Source organism: Melospiza georgiana, chromosome 16, assembly GCF_028018845.1.
Source record: "Melospiza georgiana isolate bMelGeo1 chromosome 16, bMelGeo1.pri, whole genome shotgun sequence".
Classification (NCBI taxonomy): Eukaryota; Metazoa; Chordata; class Aves; order Passeriformes; family Passerellidae; genus Melospiza; species Melospiza georgiana.
In genome coordinates, this window is record NC_080445.1 from 7,623,984 (window position 1) to 7,645,845 (window position 21,862).

Below are 21,862 nucleotides of genomic sequence, written 5' to 3' on the forward strand. Positions count from 1 at the left end.
CCCCGTGTTCTAGGTCATAAACATGTGCCATGTTTGATGTCTTATGGTTGGTACAGGTAATAGAATATTTCTCTCCTTGTTTTCCAGATCACTCTTGCTCTTTTTATGCTTTTCCCCACTCTTTGCTCCTTAGAACATTTCTCTGGATTTTCCCAGTGACTGTCTTTGGCAGCTCCTTAACAAACTCCACCTGAAAGGCAAAAATACATCAGTTTAAATTCCCAGCTGAAGGAAAGACACATTTTCATTATGGTTGGGGATAAAAGGATGGGAAGCTGCAGAGTCAGCATGAAATGCTGACTGAATGCCTTGCCCATTTGAGCTGCTGTGAAAAGCCCAGTACTCCATGAAAGAAAGACTGGGCATCATGAAGTAAAATTGCACGACCATTGCCTCCCCCTGGGTGCATTTGAGCTCACACAGCCAACCCAAGGCTGCAGATGCAGCAGACCCTGTCATCTACTTTATTTTATCTAACTCTGGTTGGAGTGTTTGTCAGAAAGGTGTTGAAAAGAGCTGAGGTGGGAAAACAAATGCTCAGTTTCAGGTACAATGAGAGAACCTGTCTTTTTGGGCTGTACTTACCTTCCTTGGATACTTGTATGGTGCAGTCACCTTCTTGACATGTTGTTGAAGCTCATCAGCTAATTTTTTTTGATCATGTGATTCATAGAGAGGAGCTAAAACAACAAAAGCTTTGACCACCTGTGCCACAAAAATGAAAGGGTTCCATTAACTTCCAGAGGTGGCAATAAGGGAATACATTTGTTTTGAAAAGTGAATGTCAAAATTCAGAATGCCAAAATTTGATCTTTGTCTTTGTTTTCCCTTTTCATTAGCTGATTACTAGAGAATGCTGTGCTATGAAGGACCCATTCTGGAGCAGGGGATTTTTTTCTTATTTCCCTTTAAGTTATATCCTAATTAAGATGAAAATCTTGACTCTGTTGCTCAAAGAAATGTTGCAAAGTTGAAAATGTAAGACAAAAATGAAACACTCTGGATGTCACTGCTACACTGCACTAAGTGACAAAACAAGAAATAATCAAAATTTCATTGCTTAGACAAAAACATATCTTAATTAGTCTGGAAAGCTAAAACATTTTTCCACATAAAAATGGCAAACAAAGAAATAATTCTGATATTGAAAGTTTGATTAAGATATGGATTTAAAAAAAATAGCCTATTTTTAAAATATTCAACAGATTGAATTCCAGGGAAGCCTTGTGTACTTATAAGGAAGTTGATACTTAGTAGAAAGGGTATTTCTTTTAAGGATATTTTTTCCCTATTTTGCTTTACCTCCCCTCGCACTGGGTCGGGACTGCTGACCACAGCCGCCTCCACCACTGCTGGGTGCTCTATCAATGCACTCTCCACCTCAAAGGGGCCAATGCGGTACCTGGGGAGCACAGAGACAGCTCAGCCCAGCAGCAGGGACCAGTCCTTGGCCTTGCCAGGCTGCATTTCATCAGGCAGATCTAACAGGAGATGCCTTACCCAGCAGAGTTAATGATATCGTCAGCTCTTCCAACAAACCAGATATATCCCTCTTCATCCATAAAGCCTCTGTCTCCAGTGAGATAAAAATCTCCACACAGAGTGGCAGCAGTTTTCTCTGGATTATCCTGGCAATAATTTCAGAAAAGGTACCTGATTATTACTGAAACATAATGCATTTCCTTAGCAGTGATGCAAAAAATGACAAAAATAATTTTTTCAGTTGTTCTCAAAATAAGTGTGTTCAGTACTGTTTCATGTTTTCAACTAAAAAGCCATATTGATTAGCAGTTTGGTGCCTGAAGTGTGTGGCAGGTGGAAAAGAGCACTACACACTAAAGAATGTATGTAGAGATTTCTGTTCTAGAGAGAAAAGTTGTGCTCTATCAAAATGCCCATCCATCAAAGCAAATGTGTGACCCACAAAAATGTGTAACCCACTCTGTTCAGGGAGATGATTTATCATTGGAAGAGGTTGCCACAATAATCTCATGTCAAAATAAACTATTTACCCTTAACTGACAGGATCAAAACTGAAATGAGGTCACCTGCAAGAAAACTTCATTGTTTGCATTGACCTATAGGACCTCTACATCCAGTGTAACCTCTTGGTCACACAAGAAAACACTTTGACAACAGAAGACAGAGTGAAAACCAGAAGCTATAGTATTGGTCTTGTACAAGTTTCTTGTCCCTTAGTGAGCAATTACATTTTACAAGTTGTTGCTTGAGAATGCTACAAATATCCAAATATTATGGAGGTTCAGAAAAGGATTAAAAACATAGATAGCTTATTAATTATGAGAGTTCAGTTGCAGGGGAGAATGTCTTTAAGTTTGCCTGGGTCTATGCTTTCTTAAGAATGTCCTGCCCCTCAGCATCACCACACACTGATCAGGCTCAAAGTCCTCACGTAACCCAGGGAGACTTTCTGAGAATTCTGCATGGAGTTCTGCTCCTGGCAGACCTCTGCCCTGGGTGTCTCCTGGGTGCCTGAGCAGACACAGGCACAGCAAGTCAGGCTCACCAAGTACTCGGAGAACAGACAGAAGGGCCGTTTGGGCTTCACCCGGACAGCAATGGTGCCCTCTTCTCCCTGAGGCACCACAGCCCCTTGCTCATCTACGATCTGCAGAAAGGACACACACAGCAGGGCTGCTTTGATCAGCTCACAGGAACATCTGCTGCAGCTCAGTGCAGGCCACAGAAGGGACACAGCACTGCCTTACTCTTCTACCCACAACTGCCACATACCTGCACATCATAAGGGGGAAGAGGTTTTCCCAAAGAGCCAGGTTTAATTTTCATTCCTTTTAAATTGGCACAGATTGCCACCTGCAGAATAGATTTTTAAAGTATTTTTCAAAATTGTTGCAATATCTTGTAAATTTTGTTATTGCTTGCATTAGGCATCTTTCCATGAGTTTGTGTGACAAGGGCTAAATGGGGACCAAAGCGCTGTGGTTTTTTGAGAACACCAGAGGGGGTGAGAGGCATTTCAGGTCAGACCTGTGAGAGCTTTGTTCTGTTGAGTCTGAGCCAGTGGATTGTCCTGCAAACTCTTGACTTTTATTTTGCAGGACAGCAGATTATTATTACAGATCTTATTTCAATATTGGGACAATTAATTTGGGACCATTTCAAGGGCAAAATGAGAGAAAGCCTGAGATCTAGCTCTTAATAGTTTTGTTAATGTTCACTTACAGAGAAGTCTGGGATGTGAGCTGGTTTAATATTTGCCATTAAAAACTCAGACAGGCCAAATTGATAGTTGGAGCAAATTATGTGTTCAGGGGTTATTTTGAAGTAAAGATGAGAAAGAGATCTCCTACAACTTATTTGATGTGAAGTGTCTCTGGCAACCTTTTTGCAGGGGTCTAAACTATCTAGAATATGCAGCTTGCTGATTCTAGAACTGTATAATCATAATTATACAAAGTTTTTTAAATCATGCAAACGATTCTAACCTTTTCCATTGATTTATCAAGGACACCATGGCTCTAGTAGTCTTACCTTTGAATGGGTATACTACAAGAATTAATGCAAACGTACTGTTTCACTCTGGCCATATCCTTCCAGGATATCCACCCCTGTCTGGGCTCTCCACTGGGAAAACACTTCAGGATTGAGAGCTTCCCCTCCAGTTACACATTGCTTCAGACTCGAGAACTTGTACCTTGTGAGGAAGAGCAAATGAAATAATTCTCATAACTCCTAAAATGAGCAGTGAGCAACCTTAATTAAATAGACTTCCTCAGCTTTCCAAGTACACCTAAGACTGTAGGAAAGGCAGAATAGGATGACAGAGCCTGAGCTCTCTGCTAAAACCTGGACTGGCTTTTGGTAGGATGAAAGACCTATGTGACAAGAATGAGTACCTTACCAAGATGTGAAAACCCCTTGCAAATCACTTCTCACAAGCTGGGTATTTTACAGAGTAACAAGTCAGGAAGAACAGCTGCCAAGTAACTCTCAGCAGGTGGAACTCCTCTAACTGCTCCCTTCATTCTCAAGCATGTGAGAACAACTCCATGGTGCACCAGTAACTCCCTGATCCAATGCTGCCCAAAACATTGACTTCAATTGAACTGTGAAGCCTAAATTCAGAGGAAGTGACAGCTTAAAAAAAAAAATCTCCTTTGTTTCCTCTGTGCTGTCTATTCAAAGAGCCAGTCCTAAGCCCAGGTAGCCTATGGTGTGGCTAATTCTTCTCACATTTGAAAACAGAGAGTGTTCTTTACTGAGAGCAAGCAAGCTTTGCTAATTGGGTTTCCTTGAACTGTAAAAGAGAATTAAGGAACCCAAGGACCTAAGCCTGCAGAGGTGTCCCAGCATTGTACCCCAGCCTCCCTCCCTTCCCTGCTGTACCTGCTCATGTCATGTTGGACCAGCATGCGGTACCCGGTGGGAGCCGTGCAGAAGGTGGTGATGGGATATTTTGAGAGAGTCTAGAGAAATAGGAAATTATTGTGCTGAAAAGAAAGTGTAATGCTGGGCCTGACCTTGTGAATGTGCAGGTGATTAACACCATTTACATGCTCAAATGTCTGCAAGATAAAAACAATAAAAATACTGTACCAGGCAGTCAAACTCCTGCACAATATGGAACTTTCTGTTCAACAGAAGTCACTCATGTAAATGAAGGACCAGTGAGAGCAGTAGTTCCAGTTAAGTGTTTTTTGGGGGGGTTTCCAAGGTGTCTTTGTCCCAGGCTCAAGCCTGATTGAGATAGGGAACACTACTACAACTTTTCCAGTATTCTTGGGAAAGTCAAGGTTTCTGCCCCACACAAGAGGCCAATGTTGAGGAGAATCATCCAGCTGAGTGGTTTTGAAAAAGAGCTGGGAAGAGGAATAGGCATTCTGGTACCTTTGGATTGCTGGGGATGCGGGGATTACTCACAGTTCCAATAATTTCTGGTTTAAACACTGGCATATGGTGTATAAAGACACAGGCTCCACAGATCCATGGTGAAAAAACACAGCCGTAGGCTGATTTTGCCCAGCCAGTATCAGAGGTATTCCACATTACATCTGAAGGACCCAAGCCTAGCCAATGCCTGATGAAAAAGCAGAGATGAAAAAGACTTTCAGGGAAAGCAAATCAGCACCAAGCCACAGATTTAACTTTTAAGGTATAATGAAACAGCCCAAGGTTGCTTTGGCTCTCAGGAAAGGTTGATACAACATGAGAGCACTTGACTTCCTCTGGTGTGCTTGTAGGGATGCTCTCCTTATTGCTCCTCTGCTTTCAGCCCTGCAAGTGACACAACTCTGCACATAATGAGCTCACCTGGGCCTTCAAGAAGGTTTTAATAACAAGAGTTTCACCATGAGAGAGGAAAGATGAAGAAGCTGCAAATCCTACAGTGATGAAATGCCTACATTTACTGGAATGTTATGGTCTCGTGTTCAGTTTAGTGCTGATCACAGCACTTAATCAGGACCCTGGGGGGAACTGCAAGGTAATACCTGCCAGTGGTTACAAATCCAATGCCGTAACTGCAGTAGGAATGCAGCACCATTTTTGGGAAGCCTGTAGTTCCGCTGGTAAAATACACAGTCATTGGGTCATTACTCCTCGTCTTCGTACATATATGTTCAGCAGATGCAGCCCTTCAGAAGAAATTATGTATTCTGGTCACTGCATGCAGTTTTCCTCCAAGGAAGCAGTATTTTTAATGTTTAGGAGATCAACAGGAAAGCTGCCTCAAATTATATGATCTTACTAAATCCATTATATATCACAGGGAAATGTTAGAGAACACATTTTGCCTGTCACATATACTCTGAATCACAAGGGCGAAGAGCAAGAAGAAGCTGAAGGACCTGAACTTGGGTCCCAAAACCTGGTTGCATGAAGATGTACTTAATGCAGTGTAATCACAGTGCTGCAAGTTGACAGAAATGTAACTCATTCATATTTTGAAAATTATCCCCACACCTCAGCAATGTCACCTGAATGATACAGCTCCCAAAACCTCAAAGAACTGGCAAGAAAAGAGCTGGATACTCACGCAAGGAGTTCTTTGAAGTTCAGCCACCCATCCCTGCTCCCCTGGCCTACAATGAGTTTGGTTTTCAGGAACTGGGTGTCAGACAGGACAGATTCCACTGCAGGTGCCAGGGCATCATCGGTAACAATGCACTTGGCCTTTGAAGCCTGGAGTCGGTATAAGATGTCCTTGGCAGTTAGTTGGGATGTTCCTGGAAAAAAGACAATTCCTGGAAAAAAGCAAGAGGCAATTGAGAAAACTCAGCATTTCCCAAAATGACTTGATTATGTCTCTCTGTTGATGCTGATTTTATCCATCATGGATGTTTATCAGTTTAAAAGCAGAGCAAAACAGATCTATTGAATTATAAATGACTCAAATCATATAAGTTCTTCCATGATAAATTCAGCTCCCTTCCAATATATGAGGCCAAGTGTGGCCTTTGGTTGCAGCCATTCAGCCCTCACTGGCTGAATTCACTGATTTTGACTGGACCATGTCAGTGCTTCCTGTGTGGGTGCAGCCAATTCTCCCTCTAGCCAAAAGAGCAGCTGTAGAGGCCCCAACAGAATATTCCTGTTTGCATTTTCTTCACCCTCATCTAATAGATGGCTTGTAGGCTCTGTTTGCTTTCTGTCTTCAGCCACCGAGTCCCTGAGTCACTCACCTGTTCGCATGCAGGCCACGTTCAGGAGCCACCACTCAGGAACACGAGGCAGAATTGCCACAATTCTGTCTCCTCTCCCCAAACCACAGGCCTCAGAAAGGACATTGGCTGCCTTCTTGGACAGAGAGCCAAATTCCTCAAAGCTCCACTTCACCTCCTCTCCCTTATCATTGACCCACCAAAAAGCTGGATTTGCTGGTTTTCTTCCCTCCTTCAACACATAAGAGACATAATAAGAAGAAAAACTTTAAAAAGTTTCACTTTAATACAAAATAATGCTTAACTAAGCAAACCATCTCTGGCAATCACTCTCTTAGGGTGACACCTGTATTTCTGATAACCAAAATAAAATAATGCTTTCCACTCTGCAGCCGATACTGCCTAGTACCCATGAGGAAAATGGATTTGTATCATCTGACATTCTTTCCACTGTCTCCTCATTTAGTCTGGAATGAAGTCAATTCCCTTACTATGTCGTGGTAAAGTGTGTGGTTTATGAATTTAGGATCAGTGCAGTATTGATAACACACTGATGCTTTAGTTGTTGCTAAGCAGTGCTTACTGTTAAGTCAAGGACTTTCCAGTTTCCCACACTCTGCCAACAAAGAGCTGCAGAAGAAGCTGGGAGAGATCGTGGACAGGACAGCTGACCTGAACTGCCTGAAGGGATATTCCACATCACAGGAGGTCCTGCTCAGTTTACAACCTGGGAGGAAGTTTGCTAGGAGGTGTTTGGGGATGGGCTGGGCATCAACCAGTGGACAGTGAGCTACTACTGCTACTAATATGATGATTATTATTATTATATTTCAATTCTTAAACGGTTCTTTCTCAACTCACGGGTTTTACCTTTTTTCCTCCTGTTTCTCCTCCCCATCCCGCTGGATGTGTGTGGATGTGTGTGTGTGAGATCCAGGGGCTCTGTGGTTCTCAGTTGACAGCTGGGGTTAAACTACAATTCAATGTCTATAAAATAAAAGACAAATACTACCTTTTCCAGTTGTGTCCACTTATCTAAGACATCACTTGCAAAGTTGAAATATTCTGGCACTTCCTTTTCACCCTGGATTATAGATTCAAAATGGGAAGCTATGGAAGATGTAAGAAGCCGGTGGTTTCCATGAAATGTTCTGGAAGGTGACCTGAGAATCCACAAACACTGAGGAATCCAGGATTTAAGAAATGTCCTCATGATAAATGATGTTTTATCAGATGATGAGGGGAAGGAATCAGGTGTACATCTAAGGAATCAGTCACCTGGAATGAAAGAAAAGACATTAAGCGAATCCAGTTATTGGAGGCTGTCCCATGTACGATGTCGGATAAACGAACGCAAACCATCTTGAATAAATAGGTTGCTTACACACATCCTCGTTTTATATCATGTTACCTGTATTTTTGTGACGTGAATATTTAACATTATGGTATATAGAATAAGCACAGTCACCTTGAGTTTAATAAAATTAGCGGAGTTGTTGCTATGAATCCTGCAACAAAAACAACAACTGTGGAATCTCATCCAGCTGGAATAAATGGTGGCTTAACCTCAGTAGCATAGGCAGGGGGCATCAGCCTGAGGCCATGGGAAACAGGACACTGAAAAAAACTTCTCATGGCAAGAAGAGTGGGGTCATGGGAACCAATATGTTAATAGATCTATCCTATATTTGATCAGGTTTCTGGTTCTTGTTCTCAGTTGTTTCAGTACCTTTTACAAATAAGGTCATGTTCTGAGTTCACATTCCTGACTGGATCCTTGTCCTTAGAAGATCCCTATACCTTGTAATATTTGCCACATCCCCTCCCCCACATCTTTGGATCATGTCCCCAGACTCTGCAGTTTCCATGTGTGTTATTTTGCTATTAAAGTTTTTTGGGGTTTTTTTTTGGGCAAGACCATCATTCCCATCCCTTTTTTTGTCAGTTTCCCCGGCCAAGTTGAACTACGGGTTGCAGCGAGTGAAAGCTACAATGACTGGCGCCCAAACAGGGACCTCAAATTGAGGGATCTTCTGTTTGATTTCACTGGGTTTTACCAGTCATAAGGACCTTTTATTTTCTCTGCTGTGGATTAAATCAGCAGGCCTGACATGGTTACAAGCAACCCTTGGAGTCAGATCTTTTGGTTGCCTGCCAGAAAAAGCAGGTAAGTAGAGAAAAGAGACACTTATTCCTGCTGCTCCTAGCCCAACCCGGTGGGCATACCCCACCTAATCCGGATTATTATGGGAATGAAACTGTCAAGACTAGACAGGGACAAATACAATAACTCTAAATTTTTCTTGGCGGTCCACAGAAGAAAGGCCAATAATCACGAGTTAAAGCCCTCTAAATTGGGTGTTTCGGAACTTCCTGGCAACTGTAGCCAGTAGCGCTGTGCCAGGCTCTGCCGCAGCCAGGGCCCTGCTCTCACCCGCCCACAGGGCCCTGCCCAGCCCTGGCGCTTGTGCCTCACCGGCTGCAGCCCCGGCTCGGCCCCGTGCGGCGCTGCACAACACGGCACGGACTGTGGAATCTTCTCTGTGGGATTTTGGAACTTTGTGGGCGTCACGCTTTATGACCTAGCTACCGAGGGGGACCGTCTCGTGGTGTGCCTGCTTTCTGTGTGATTCTCAGAACGCTCAAAGCCAAAGAGCAGCAACTGCCGGCGCTCGGCCCCTCCCTGGCCTTGCTGGTGTGGCAGGAATCCGGGGGGTCCGGGGCCACTTCACTGTGCAGGATCCCTTCCCAAACCGAGACTGCTTTTAACTCCCTCACCCTGGGGATGGAACGCCAGGGTGCAACCTGTCCCAGACACAGAAGCAGTGCAAATCGCAACCCCTGCCCCTTCGTGTTCCTTCCCCTGTCCTCCCGCAGACTGCCCTAGAATGGAACTCGACACAAGTTACTCAGCTACCCTGCATTCCCTTCTGCGTCCTCTGCTTGGGATCCCTCTCGGATCCCCCCTGCCTTTCCTGCTCCTCACCACCCCAGCCTCTCTCCTGTCCATCTGAATATCGTGTTGTATTACCTGCTAACCACCCTGCTAACGTCTATGCCACCAGAGGCACCATGCTGCCTCAACGGTCCCCTTCAACTGCACCCCACCGCTCCTGACTACAACTCCCAGCATGCCCCGGGCCACGCCCCTCCCGGGCAGCCAGAGCCACGCCTACCGTGCTCCCCGACGCGCTGCTCTCCAACATGGCCGTGCCAATGTCCCCATGGCTGTGCGTGCGCCAGAGCACCAGCTCTGCCTTTACCCTTCCAGCAATAACAACACTGTGCTTGCATCTTCCGCCCTCCTCAGAGGAAAACCTAATCCCTTCTAGAGCCAGTGATTCCACTGATCCGTGGCTGAAGAGCCAGACTAGTATGGTAAAGAACAGAAGGGGAAGAGCTGGTCCTAGATGGGAACCTCGAGCCTACAGGGAAATACAAAGACTGTAAGGCTGCCGAAAGCTATGGACAGGCTTCTCCTTTCTTCAGCAGTCGAATGCAAGCTATTTTCACTGCATATCTTTTAACCCCTCATGACATACAGCACGTGATGACTGTGCTGCTGTCTCCGCCTGGATTCACCCTGTGGGAAAGGGGGTGGAAGAGATTGTTACATCAATTGTTGCATGTTGAATCAGTTGTTGCTTTACAGTGCTGAGGACCAGGCACAGGCAATGCTAACACTAGAACACTCAGCTGGGGAGGGAGCTCATACCCAGCCCCAAGATTAGGCTGCAAACCTCCCAAAGCCAGTGCCTGATGATATTAAAAATGCAGCAAGGAAAGCACTCATGCAAATCCCTAATGGTAACACACCTGCTCCAGACTTCGTAGATATAAAGCAAAAGCCTAGTAAGCCTAAGCCTAAAGAAATAAAGGTAAAGTTCTGGCAGCCCTTCACCAGAATCATCCACAAGCAATTGTTTATCATTATATGGATAATATACTTATTGCAGCTAAAAATGATCCATTTTACATTCAACTTTGAAAGTCACCATCACAGCCACCCAACAAGCTGGACTGACCATTACAGAGGAAAAGACACAGCAAACATCACCCTAGAAATATTTGGGACTTAAAATTATCTCTCAGACTGTTACAAACCATTAATTAGGTTAAACATTTGATAAAGATCATTAAGATTTAGTCCTGTTGTTTGTTTTGTTACATGACTTTTTAATTTGGTAGCTGATTCTGCTAATTTTACAGGTATTGTTGAGGGAGCTGAAAATTCATTCCTGGAGACAGTTGCTAATGACCAGTTATACTCCTTGCTTAAAACTTTAATCTTTATCCTTTCTCAGGAACAGCATCCCTATTTTGTCATGTATGTACATTCTCATTCTTCTTTGCCAGGATTCCTAACAGAAGGTAATAAACAAACTAACACACGATGTCACTACATGCCCTGACTGCCAGAAATATTCTCTGCTGTCTCTTGGGGCAGGAGTAAATCCTGGAGGGCTTCACAATTTACAGATTTGGCAAAGCATGTGACCCATTATGTGTCTTTTGGTTGCTTTAAATGTATACATGTTTCCATAGAAGATTGTCAGGAGCAATCTTTGCCTCTGCTCACAAAGGTGAAACAGCAAAAGATGTTATTAAACATTTCCTACAAGGAAATTTCATCTCTAGGAATCCCACAGGAACCAAAAAAAACAGATCATGGGCCTGCCTATGTCTTTTACCCCTTGTCCCATGTCTTCACTTGTAGCTGTTTATTCTCAAATCTTTGATGCACAGATTTCAGCATTGGTGACATTTGATTCCTCAAGAAAAGTTACTTATTTAACATTGGAACTATTGCCTTTTTCCTTAGCAGAACCTTATACAGGTTATTTTAACCTTATTATTCTGCCCATCAGGCAAATGAGTTCAAATACCCAGAACTTAACACAATCTTTTCAGTGCTGTCTGCCAACAAAAATAGTCTGGATGCAGATTTCCCCCCCAGAGAGATATTTTGTCAAAAGCAGCAGAAATTCATGGTGTTCTCCACAATCCTTGGACATTGTGCAGAGAAACACTGACCACTTGTAAACAATCCTTAATCACTTAGGCAGATGTTTCTCCTTTCTCGGTCTGCTCTAATTCTCTGATTTAGCTGTAACTTGCCTATTCCAGAGCATTAGAATGACAAAATCTACACAATAGCCTATGAGAGAAAGAGGAGGGACAGAAAATATTTAGGAATATTTAGGGAAATGATATTCAAGACTGACAAGATGAAACACATTTGCAGTTTGAGATTCCCGAGTGCTGTACAAAAACATCCTCCAAGAATACTGTGAGAACCTTCAAGTTTTTAGCACTTTCTCACCTGCAAATATAGAGGTGAAAATGAATACAGCAAACTGAGGAAAAGATTCAGTAATGGCAAAGGTCTCAGAATGAGGAGTGAGACTCAAAAATGATTACTCCTGATTTAATACCATTTGCTTTGCTCAGTGATCATCAACACAAAGAGTGCAGATAAATAACATTTTCCTCACCTTTCTGCTGTGGACAGGAGAGATCAGGAGCTGCAGGGGGAGATCCTCTTCATTCATTTCACTCACCTGCTAGGACATGTTTCCCATAAGAGGCACTGTAAGATCAGCTGTTCCCTGGAGATGGGAAACCTGGAAACTCCTTCATAAAGGTTTTGGAGTGAAACCCCTCTGACTTTACTTCTTCTGAAATAATGAGAACAGAATGTGGCACAAAACAGACCAAGCAGCAGAATTCTTTCTGTGGAGTAACTTTTTTTCGTGTAATCATTTACACCATTGTTATTTGTGTGTCATTTGCACCTTAACCTAAAGCATTTTGGGTCTTCTTTTGCCTCAACTTTAACCATTTAAGTACATCACAATTTCATCATGATGAAGAGAAGCATTAAAAAGAGATGCATTTTCCCTTCCACACTGAAAGACTTTGAGAATGGTGCAGTGGCAGTTATTGACAAGAATATATTAATGTGCTGCTGATAGCCACCACAGGACAAAGATTATTTTTATTAACTTCTCTTTTAATTTTATATCTGTAAGAGTTGTAGTTACACTTTGTTTGAGTATTGCCTACTTTTTCTTCCACAGTTTGTTTATTGCAATGTTTCCACATGTTCTAGGTCATAAACATGTGCCATGTTTGATGTCTTATGGTTGGTACAGGTAATAGAATATTTCTCTCCTTGTTTCCCCGTGTTCTAGGTCATAAACATTTGCCATGTTTGATGTCTTATGGTTGGTACAGGTAATAGAATATTTCTCTCCTTGTTTTCCAGATCACTCTTGCTCTTTTTATGCTTTTCCCCACTCTTTGCTCCTTAGAACATTTCTCTGGATTTTCCCAGTGACTGTCTTTGGCAGCTCCTTAACAAACTCCACCTGAAAGGCAAAAATACATCAGTTTAAATTCCCAGCTGAAGGAAAGACACATTTTCATTATGGTTGGGGATAAAAGGATGGGAAGCTGCAGAGCCAGCATGAAATGCTGACTGAATGCCTTGCCCATTTGAGCTGCTGTGAAAAGCCCAGTACTCCATGAAAGAAAGACTGGGCATCATGAAGTAAAATTGCACGACCATTGCCTCCCCCTGGGTGCATTCGAGCTCACACAGCCAACCCAAGGCTGCAGCTGCAGCAGACCCTGTCATCTACTTTCATTTTATCTAACTCTGGTTGGAGTGTTTGTCAGAAAGGTGTTGAAAAGAGCTGAGGTGGGAAAAAAAATGCTCAGTTTCAGGTACAATGAGAGAACCTGTCTTTTTGGGCTGTACTTACCTTCCTTGGATACTTGTATGGTGCAGTCACCTTCTTGACATGTTGTTGAAGCTCATCAGCTAATTTTTTTTGATCATGTGATTCATAGAGAGGAGCTAAAACAACAAAAGCTTTGACCACCTGTGCCACAAAAATGAAAGGGTTCCATTAACTTCCAGAGGTGGCAATAAGGGAATACATTTGTTTTGAAAAGTGAATGTCAAAATTCAGAATGCCAAAATTTGATCTTTGTCTTTGTTTTCCCTTTTCATTAGCTGATTACTAGAGAATGCTGTGCTATGAAGGACCCATTCTGGAGCAGGGGATTTTTTTCTTATTTCCCTTTAAGTTATATCCTAATTAAGATGAAAATCTTGACTCTGTTGCTCAAAGAAATGTTGCAAAGTTGAAAATGTAAAACAAAAATGAAACACTCTGGATGTCACTGCTACACTGCACTAAGTGACAAAACAAGAAATAATCAAAATTTCATTGCTTAGACAAAAACATGTCTTAATTAGTCTGGAAAACTAAAATATTTTTCCACATAAAAACGGCAAACAAAGAAATAATTCTGATATTGAAAGTTTGATTAAGATATGGATTTAAAAAAATTAGCCTATTTTTAAAATATTCAACAGATTGAATTCCAGGGAAGCCTTGTGTACTTATAAGGAAGTTGATACTTAGTAGAAAGGGTATTTCTTTTAAGGATATTTTTTCCCTATTTTGCTTTACCTCCCCTCGCACTGGGTCGGGACTGCTGACCACAGCTGCCTCCACCACTGCTGGGTGCTCTATCAATGCACTCTCCACCTCAAAGGGGCCAATGCGGTACCTGGGGAGCACAGAGACAGCTCAGCCCAGCAGCAGGGACCAGTCCTTGGCCTTGCCAGGCTGCATTTCATCAGGCAGATCTAACAGGAGATGCCTTACCCAGCAGAGTTAATGATATCGTCAGCTCTTCCAACAAACCAGATATATCCCTCTTCATCCATAAAGCCTCTGTCTCCAGTGAGATAAAAATCTCCACACAGAGTGGCAGCAGTTTTCTCTGGATTATCCTGGCAACAATCAAATATTTCAGAAAAGGTACCTGTTTATTACTGAAACATAATGCATTTCCTTAGCAGTGATGCAAAAAATGACAAAAATAATTTTTTCAGTTGTTCTCAAAATAAGTGTGTTCAGTACTGTTTCATGTTTTCAACTAAAAAGCCATATTGATTAGCAGTTTGGTGCCTGAAGTGTGTGGCAGGTGGAAAAGAGCACTACACACTAAAGAATGTATGTAGAGATTTCTGTTCTAGAGAGAAAAGTTGTGCTCTATCAAAATGCCCATCCATCAAAGCAAATGTGTGACCCACAAAAATGTGTAACCCACTCTGTTCAGGGAGATGATTTATCATTGGAAGAGGTTGCCACAATAATCTCATGTCAAAATAAACTATTTACCCTTAACTGACAGGATCAAAACTGAAATGAGGTCACCTGCAGGGAAACTTCATTGTTTGCATTGACCTATAGGACCTCTACATCCAGTGTAACCTCTTGGTCACACAAGAAAACTCTTTGACAACAGAAGACAGAATGAAAACCAGAAGCTATAGTATTGGTCTTGTAGAAGTTTCTTGTCCCTTAGTGAGAAATTACATTTTACAAGTTGTTACTTGAGTATGCTACAAATATCCAAATATTATGTGGGTTCAGAAAAGGATTAAAAACATAGATAGCTTATTAATTATGATAGTTCAGTTGCAGGGGAGAATGTCTTTAAGTTTGCCTGGGTCTATGCTTTCTTAAGAATGTCCTGCCCCTCAGCATCACCACACACTGATCAGGCTCAAAGTCCTCACGTAACCCAGGGAGACTTTCTGAGAATTCTGCATGGAGTTCTGCTCCTGGCAGACCTCTGCCCTGGGTGTCTCCTGGGTGCCTGAGCAGACACAGGCACAGCAAGTCAGGCTCACCAAGTACTCGGAGAACAGACAGAAGGGCCGTTTGGGCTTCACCCGGACAGCAATGGTGCCCTCTTCTCCCTGAGGCACCACAGCCCCTTGCTCATCTACGATCTGCAGAAAGGACACACACAGCAGGGCTGCTTTGATCAGCTCACAGGAACATCTGCTGCAGCTCAGTGCAGGCCACAGAAGAGACACAGCACTGCCTTACTCTTCTACCCACAACTGCCACATACCTGCACATCAAAAGGGGGAAGAGGTTTTCCCAAAGAGCCAGGTTTAATTTTCATTCCTTTTACATTGGCACAGAGTGCCACCTGCAGAATAGATTTTTAAAATATTTTTAAAATTGTTGCAATATCTTGTAAATTTTGTTATTGTTTGCATTAGGCATCTTTCCATGAGTTTGTGTGACAAGGGCTAAATGGGGACCAAAGCGCTGTGGTTTTTTGAGAACACCAGAGGGGTTGAGAGGCATTTCAGGTCAGACCTGTGAGAGCTTTGTTCTGTTGAGTCTGAGCCAGTGGATTGTCCTGCAAACTCTTGACTTTTATTTTGCAGGACAGCAGATTATTATTACAGATCTTATTTCAATATTGGGACAATTAATTTGGGACCATTTCAAGGGCAAAATGAGAGAAAGCCTGAGATCTAGCTCTTAATAGTTTTGTTAATGTTCACTTACAGAGAAGTCTGGGATGTGAGCTGGTTTAATATTTGCCATTAAAAACTCAGACAGGCCAAACTGAGAGTTGGAGCAAATTATGTGTTCAGGGGTTATTTTGAAGTAAAGATGAGAAAGAGATCTCCTACAACTTATTTGATGTGAAGTGTCTCTGGCAACGTTTTTGCAGGGGTCTAAACTATCGAGAATATGCGGCTTGCTGATTCTAGAACTGTATAATCATAATTATACAAAGTCTTTTTTTTTAAATCATGTAAATGATTCTAAACTTTTCCATTGATTTATCAAGGACACCATGGCTCTAGTAGTCTTACCTTTGAATGGGTATACTACAAGAATTAATGCAAACGTACTGTTTCACTCTGACCATATCCTTCATAGATATCCAAATCTGTCTGGGCTTTCCACTGGGAAAACACTTCAGGATTGAGAGCTTCCCCTGCAGTTACACAATGCTTCAGACTCAGGAGCTTGTACCTTGTGAGGAAGAGCAAATGAAATAATTCTCTTAACTCCTAAAATGAGCAGTGAGCAACCTTAACTAAACAGACTTCCTCAGCTTTCCAAGTACACCTAAGACTGAAGGAAAGGCAGAATAGGATGACAGAGCCTGAGCTCTCTGCTAAAACCTGGACTGGCTTTTGGTAGGATGAAAGACCTATGTGACAAGAATGAGTACCTTACCAAGATGTGAAAACCCCTTGCAAATCACTTCTCACAAGCTGGGTATTTTACAGAGTAACAAGTCAGGAAGAACAGCTGCCAAGTAACTCTCAGCAGGTGGAACTCCTCTAACTGCTCCCTTCATTCTCAAGCATGTGAGAACAACTCCATGGTGCACCAGGAACTCCCTGATCCAATGCTGCCCAAAACCTTGACTTCAATTGAACTGTGAAGCCTAAATTCAGAGGAAGTGACAGCTTTAAAAAAAAAATCCCCTTTGTTTCCTCTGTGCTGTCTATTCAAAGAGCCAGTCCTAAGCCCAGGTAGCCTATGGTGTGGCTAATTCTTCTCACATTTGAAAACAGAGTGTGTTCTTTACTGAGAGCAAGCAAGCTTTGCTAATTAGGTTTCCTTGAACTGTAAAAGAGAATTAAGGAACCCAAGGACCTAAGCTTGCAGAGGTGTCCCAGCATTGTACCCCAGCCTCCCTCCCTTCCCTGCTGTACCTGCTCATGTCATGTTGGACCAGCAGGCGGAACCCAGTGGGAGCCGTGCAGAAGGCGGTGATGGGATATTTTGAGAGAGTCTAGAGAAATAGGAAATTATTGTGCTGAAAAGAAAGTGTAATGCTGGGCCTGACCTTGTGAATGTGCAGGTGATTAACACCATTTACATGCTCAAATGTCTGCAAGATAAAAACAATGAAAATACTGTACCAGGCAGTCCAACTCCTGCACAATATGGAACTTTCTGTTCAACAGAAGTCACTCATGTAAATGAAGGACCAGTGAGAGCAGTAGTTCCAGTTAAGGGTTTTTTGGGGGGGGTTTCCAAGGTGTCTTTGTCCCAGGCTCGAGCCTAATTGAGATAGGGAACACTACTACAACTTTTCCAGTATTCTTGGGAAAGTCAAGGTTTCTGCCCCACACAAGAGGCCAATGTTGAGGAGAATCATCCAGCTGAGTGGTTTTGAAAAAGAGCTGGGAAGAGGAATAGGCATTCTGGTACCTTTGGATTGCTTGGGATGCGGGGATTACTCACAGTTCCAATAATTTCTGGTTTAAACACTGGCATATGGTGTATAAAGACACAGGCTCCACAGATCCATGGTGCAAAAACACAGCCGTAGGCTGATTTTGCCCAGCCAGTATCAGAGGTATTCCACATTACATCTGAAGGACCCAAGCCTAGCCAACGCCTAATGAAAAAGCAGAGATGAAAAAGACTTTCAGGGAAAGCAAATCAGCACCAAGCCACAGATTTAACTTTTAAGGTATAATGAAACAGCCCAAGGTTGCTTTGGCTCTCAGGAAAGGTTGACACAACATGAGAGCACTTGACTTCCTCTGGTGTGCTTGTAGGGATGCTCTCCTTATTGCTCCTCTGCTTTCAGCCCTGCAAGTGACACAACTCTGCACATAATGAGCTCACCTTGGCCTTCAAGAAGGTTTTAATAACAAGGGTTTTACCATGAGAGAGGAAAGATGAAGAAGCTGCAAATCCTACAGTGATGAAATGCCTACATTTACTGGAATGTTATGGTCTCGTGTTCAGTTTAGTGCTGATCACAGCACTTAATCAGGACCCTGGGGGGAACTGCAAGGTAATACCTGCCAGTGGTTACAAATCCAATGCCGTAACTGCAGTAGGAATGCAGCACCATTTTTGGGAAGCCTGTAGTTCCGCTGGTAAAATACACAGTCATTGGGTCGTTACTCCTCGTCTTCGTACATATATGTTCAGCAGATGCAGCCCTTCAGAAGAAATTATGTATTCTGGTCACTGCATGCAGTTTTCCACCAAGGAAGCAGTATTTTTAATGTTTAGGAGATCAACAGGAAAGCTGCCTCAAATTATATGATCTTACTAAATCCATTATATATCAGAGGGAAAAGTCAGAGAACACATTTTGCCTGTCACATATACTCTGAATCACAAGGGCGAAGAGCAAGAAGAAGCTGAAGGACCTGAACTTGGGTCCCAAAACCTGGTTGCATGAAGATGTACTTAATGCAGTGTAATCACAGTGCTGCAAGTTGACAGAAATGTAACTCATTCATATTTTGAAAATTACCCCCACACCTCAGCAATGTCACCTGAATGATACAGCTCCCAAAACCTCAAAGAACTGGAAAGAAAAGAGCTGGATACTCACGCAAGGAGTTCTTTGAAGTTCAGCCACCCATCCCTGCTCCCCTGGCCTACAATGAGTTTGGTTTTCAGGAACTGGGTGTCAGACAGGACAGATTCCACTGCAGGTGCCAGGGCATCATCGGTAACAATGCACTTGGCCTTTGAAGTCTGGAGTCGGTATAAGATGTCTTTGGCAGTTAGTTGGGTTGTTCCTGGAAAAAGGACAATTCCTGGAAAAAAGCAAGAGGCAATTGAGAAAACTCAGCATTTCCCAAAATGACTTGATTATGTCTCTCTGTTGATGCTGATTTTATCCATCATGGATGTTTTTCAGTTTAAAAGCAGAGCAAAATAGATCTATTGAATTATTAATGACTCCAAGTTCTTCCATGATAAATTCAGCTCCCTTCCAATGTATGTGGCCAAGTGTGGCCTTTGGTTGCAGCCATTCAGCCCTCACTGGCTGAATTCACTGATTTTGACTGGACCATGTCAGTGCTTCCTGTGTGGGTGAAGCCAATTCTCCCTCTAGCCAAAAGAGCAGCTGTAGAGGCCCCAACAGAATATTCCTGTTTGCATTTTCTCCACCCTCATCTAATAGATGGCTTGTAGGCTCTGTTTGCTTTCTGTCTGCAGCCACCGAGTCCGTGAGTCACTCACCTGTTCGCATGCAGGCCACGTTCAGGAGCCACCACTCAGGAACACGAGGCAGAATTGCCACAATTCTGTCTCCTCTCCCCAAACCACAGGCCTCAGAAAGGACATTGGCTGCCTTCTTGGACAGAGAGCCCAACTCCTCAAAGCTCCACTTCACCTCCTCTCCCTTATCATTGACCCACCAAAAAGCTGGATTTGCTGGTTTTTTTCCCGCCTTCAAAACATAAGAAGACATAATAAGAAGAAAAACTTTAAAAGGTTTCACTTTAATACAAAATAACGCTTAACTAAGCAAACCATCCCTGGCAATCACTCTCTTAGGGTGACTCCTGTATTTCTGATAACCAAAATAAAATAATGCTTTCCACTCTGCAGCCGATACTGCCTAGTACCCATGAGGAAAATGGATTTGTATCATCTGACATTCTTTCCACTGTCTCCTCATTTAGTCTGGAATGAAATCAATTCCCTTACTATGTCGTGGTAAAGTGTGTGGTTTATGAATTTAGGATCAGTGCAGTATTGATAACACACTGATGCTTTAGTTGTTGCTAAGCAGTGCTTACTGTAAGTCAAGGACTTTCCAGTTTCCCACACTCTGCCAACAAAGAGCTGCAGAAGAAGCTGGGAGAGATCGTGGACAGGACAGCTGACCTCAACTGCCTGAAGGGATATTCCACATCACAGGAGGTCCTGCTCAGTTTACAACCTGGGAGGAAGTTTGCTAGGAGGTGTTTGGGGATGGGCTTGGCATCAACCAGTGGACAGTGAGCTACTACTGCTACTAATATGATGATTATTATTATTATATTTCAATTCTTAAACGGTTCTTTCCTCAACTCACGGGTTTTACCTTTTTTCCTCCTGTTTCTCCTCCCCATCCCGCTGGATGTGTGTGGATGTGTGTGTGTGAGATCCAGGGGCTCTGTGGTTCTCAGTTGACAGCTGGGGTTAAACTACAATTCAATGTCTATAAAATAAAAGACAAATACTACCTTTTCCAGTTGTGTCCACTTATCTAAGACATCACTTGCAAAGTTGAAATATTCTGGCACTTCCTTTTCACCCTTGATTATAGATTCAAAATGGGAAACTATCGAAGATGTAAGAAGCCGGTTGTTTCCATGGAATGTTCTGGAAGGTGACCTGAGAATCCACAAACACTGAGGAATCCAGGATTTAAGAAATGTCCTCATGATAAATGATGTTTTATCAGATGATGAGGGGAAGGAATCAGGTGTACATCTAAGGAATCAGTCACCTGGAATGAAAGAAAAGATATTAAGCGAATCCAGTTATTGGAGGCTGTCCCATGTACGATGTCGGATAAACGAACGCAAACCATCTTGAATAAATAGGTTGCTTACACACATCCTCGTTTTATATCATGTTACCTGTATTTTTGTGACGTGAATATTTAACATTATGGTATATAGAAGGAATAAGCACAGTCACCTTGAGTTTAATAAAATTAGCGGAGTTGTTGCTATGAATCCTGCAACAAAAACAACAACTGTGGAATCTCATCCAGCTGGAATAAATGGTGGCTTAACCTCAGTAGCATAGGCAGGGGGCATCAGCCTGAGGCCATGGGAAACAGGACACTGAAAAAAACTTCTCATGGCAAGAAGAGTGGGGTCATGGGAACCAATATGTTAACAGATCTATCCTATATTTGATCAGGTTTCTGGTTCTTGTTCTCCGTTGGTTCAGTACCTTTTACAAATAAGGTCATGTCCTGAGCTCACATTCCTGACAGGATCCTTGTCCTTAGAAAATCCCTATACCTTGTAATATTTGCCACATCCCCTCCCCCACATCTTTGGATCATGTCCCCAGACTCTGCAGATTCCATGTGTGTTATTTTGCTATTAAAGTTTTTTGGGGTTTTTTTTTGGGCAAGACCATCATTCCCATCCCTTTTTTTGTCAGTTTCCCCGGCCAAGTTGAACTACGGGTTGCAGCGAGTGAAAGCTACAATGACTGGCGCCCAAACAGGGACCTCAAATTGAGGGATCTTCTGTTTGATTTCACTGGGTTTTACCAGTCATAAGGACCTTTTATTTTCTCTGCTGTGGATTAAATCAGCAGGCCTGACATGGTTACAAGCAACCCTTGGAGTCAGATCTTTTGGTTGCCTGCCAGAAAAAGCAGGTAAGTAGAGAAAAGAGACACTTATTCCTGCTGCTCCTAGCCGAACCCGGTGGGCATACCCCACCTAATCCCGGTTATTATGGGAATGAAACTGTCAAGACTAGACAGGGACAAATACAATAACTCTAAATTTTTCTTGGCGGTCCACAGAAGAAAGGCCAATAATCACGAGTTAAAGCCCTCTAAATTGGGTGTTTCGGAACTTCCTGGCAACTGTAGCCA

The 21,862-nt window shown here is 42.8% G+C and overlaps 2 protein-coding genes across 2 annotated transcripts; both read right to left on the reverse strand.

Moving 5' to 3' along the window:
• Positions 1-103: 103 nt before the first annotated feature.
• LOC131090299 (acyl-coenzyme A synthetase ACSM4, mitochondrial-like) lies at positions 104-7,854 on the reverse strand. Its single transcript, XM_058035587.1, has 13 exons — positions 7,654-7,854; positions 6,663-6,873; positions 6,017-6,224; positions 5,472-5,615; positions 4,903-5,059; positions 4,369-4,448; positions 3,553-3,676; positions 2,755-2,835; positions 2,528-2,629; positions 1,501-1,628; positions 1,303-1,402; positions 586-705; positions 104-190 (listed from the first exon to the last, which is right to left on the reverse strand). The coding sequence occupies exons 1-13, from the start codon at positions 7,852-7,854 to the stop codon at positions 104-106; spliced, it is 1,743 nt and encodes a 580-aa protein (XP_057891570.1).
• A 5,017-nt stretch (positions 7,855-12,871) lies between these two features.
• LOC131090300 (acyl-coenzyme A synthetase ACSM3, mitochondrial-like) lies at positions 12,872-20,682 on the reverse strand. Its single transcript, XM_058035588.1, has 13 exons — positions 20,482-20,682; positions 19,490-19,700; positions 18,852-19,059; positions 18,307-18,450; positions 17,738-17,894; positions 17,203-17,282; positions 16,387-16,510; positions 15,585-15,665; positions 15,358-15,459; positions 14,324-14,451; positions 14,126-14,225; positions 13,409-13,528; positions 12,872-13,012 (listed from the first exon to the last, which is right to left on the reverse strand). Exons 1-13 carry the CDS (start codon positions 20,680-20,682, stop codon positions 12,926-12,928), a joined length of 1,743 nt encoding a protein of 580 aa, XP_057891571.1. The 3' UTR covers positions 12,872-12,925.
• Positions 20,683-21,862: the final 1,180 nt, after the last annotated feature.

Bases quoted from the DNA above. Each gene is read 5' to 3' on its own strand.
- LOC131090299 (XM_058035587.1), bottom strand. From the start codon at position 7,854: ATGAGGACATTTCTTAAATCCTGGATTCCTCAGTGTTTGTGGATTCTC. The intron at 2,630-2,754 runs GTATGTGGCAGT...TCCTTTCTGCAG, and splicing joins TTCCCCCTTATGATGTGCAG to ATCGTAGATGAGCAAGGGGC. The intron at 706-1,302 runs GTAAAGCAAAAT...TTTGTGGCACAG, and splicing joins CCGACCCAGTGCGAGGGGAG to GTGGTCAAAGCTTTTGTTGT.
- LOC131090300 (XM_058035588.1), bottom strand. From the start codon at position 20,682: ATGAGGACATTTCTTAAATCCTGGATTCCTCAGTGTTTGTGGATTCTC. The intron at 19,060-19,489 runs GTGAGTGACTCA...GCTTTTTTCCAG, and splicing joins CGTGGCCTGCATGCGAACAG to GAATTGTCCTTTTTCCAGGA. The intron at 17,283-17,737 runs GTGAGTAATCCC...CTATTTCTCTAG, and splicing joins AACCAGAAATTATTGGAACT to ACTCTCTCAAAATATCCCAT.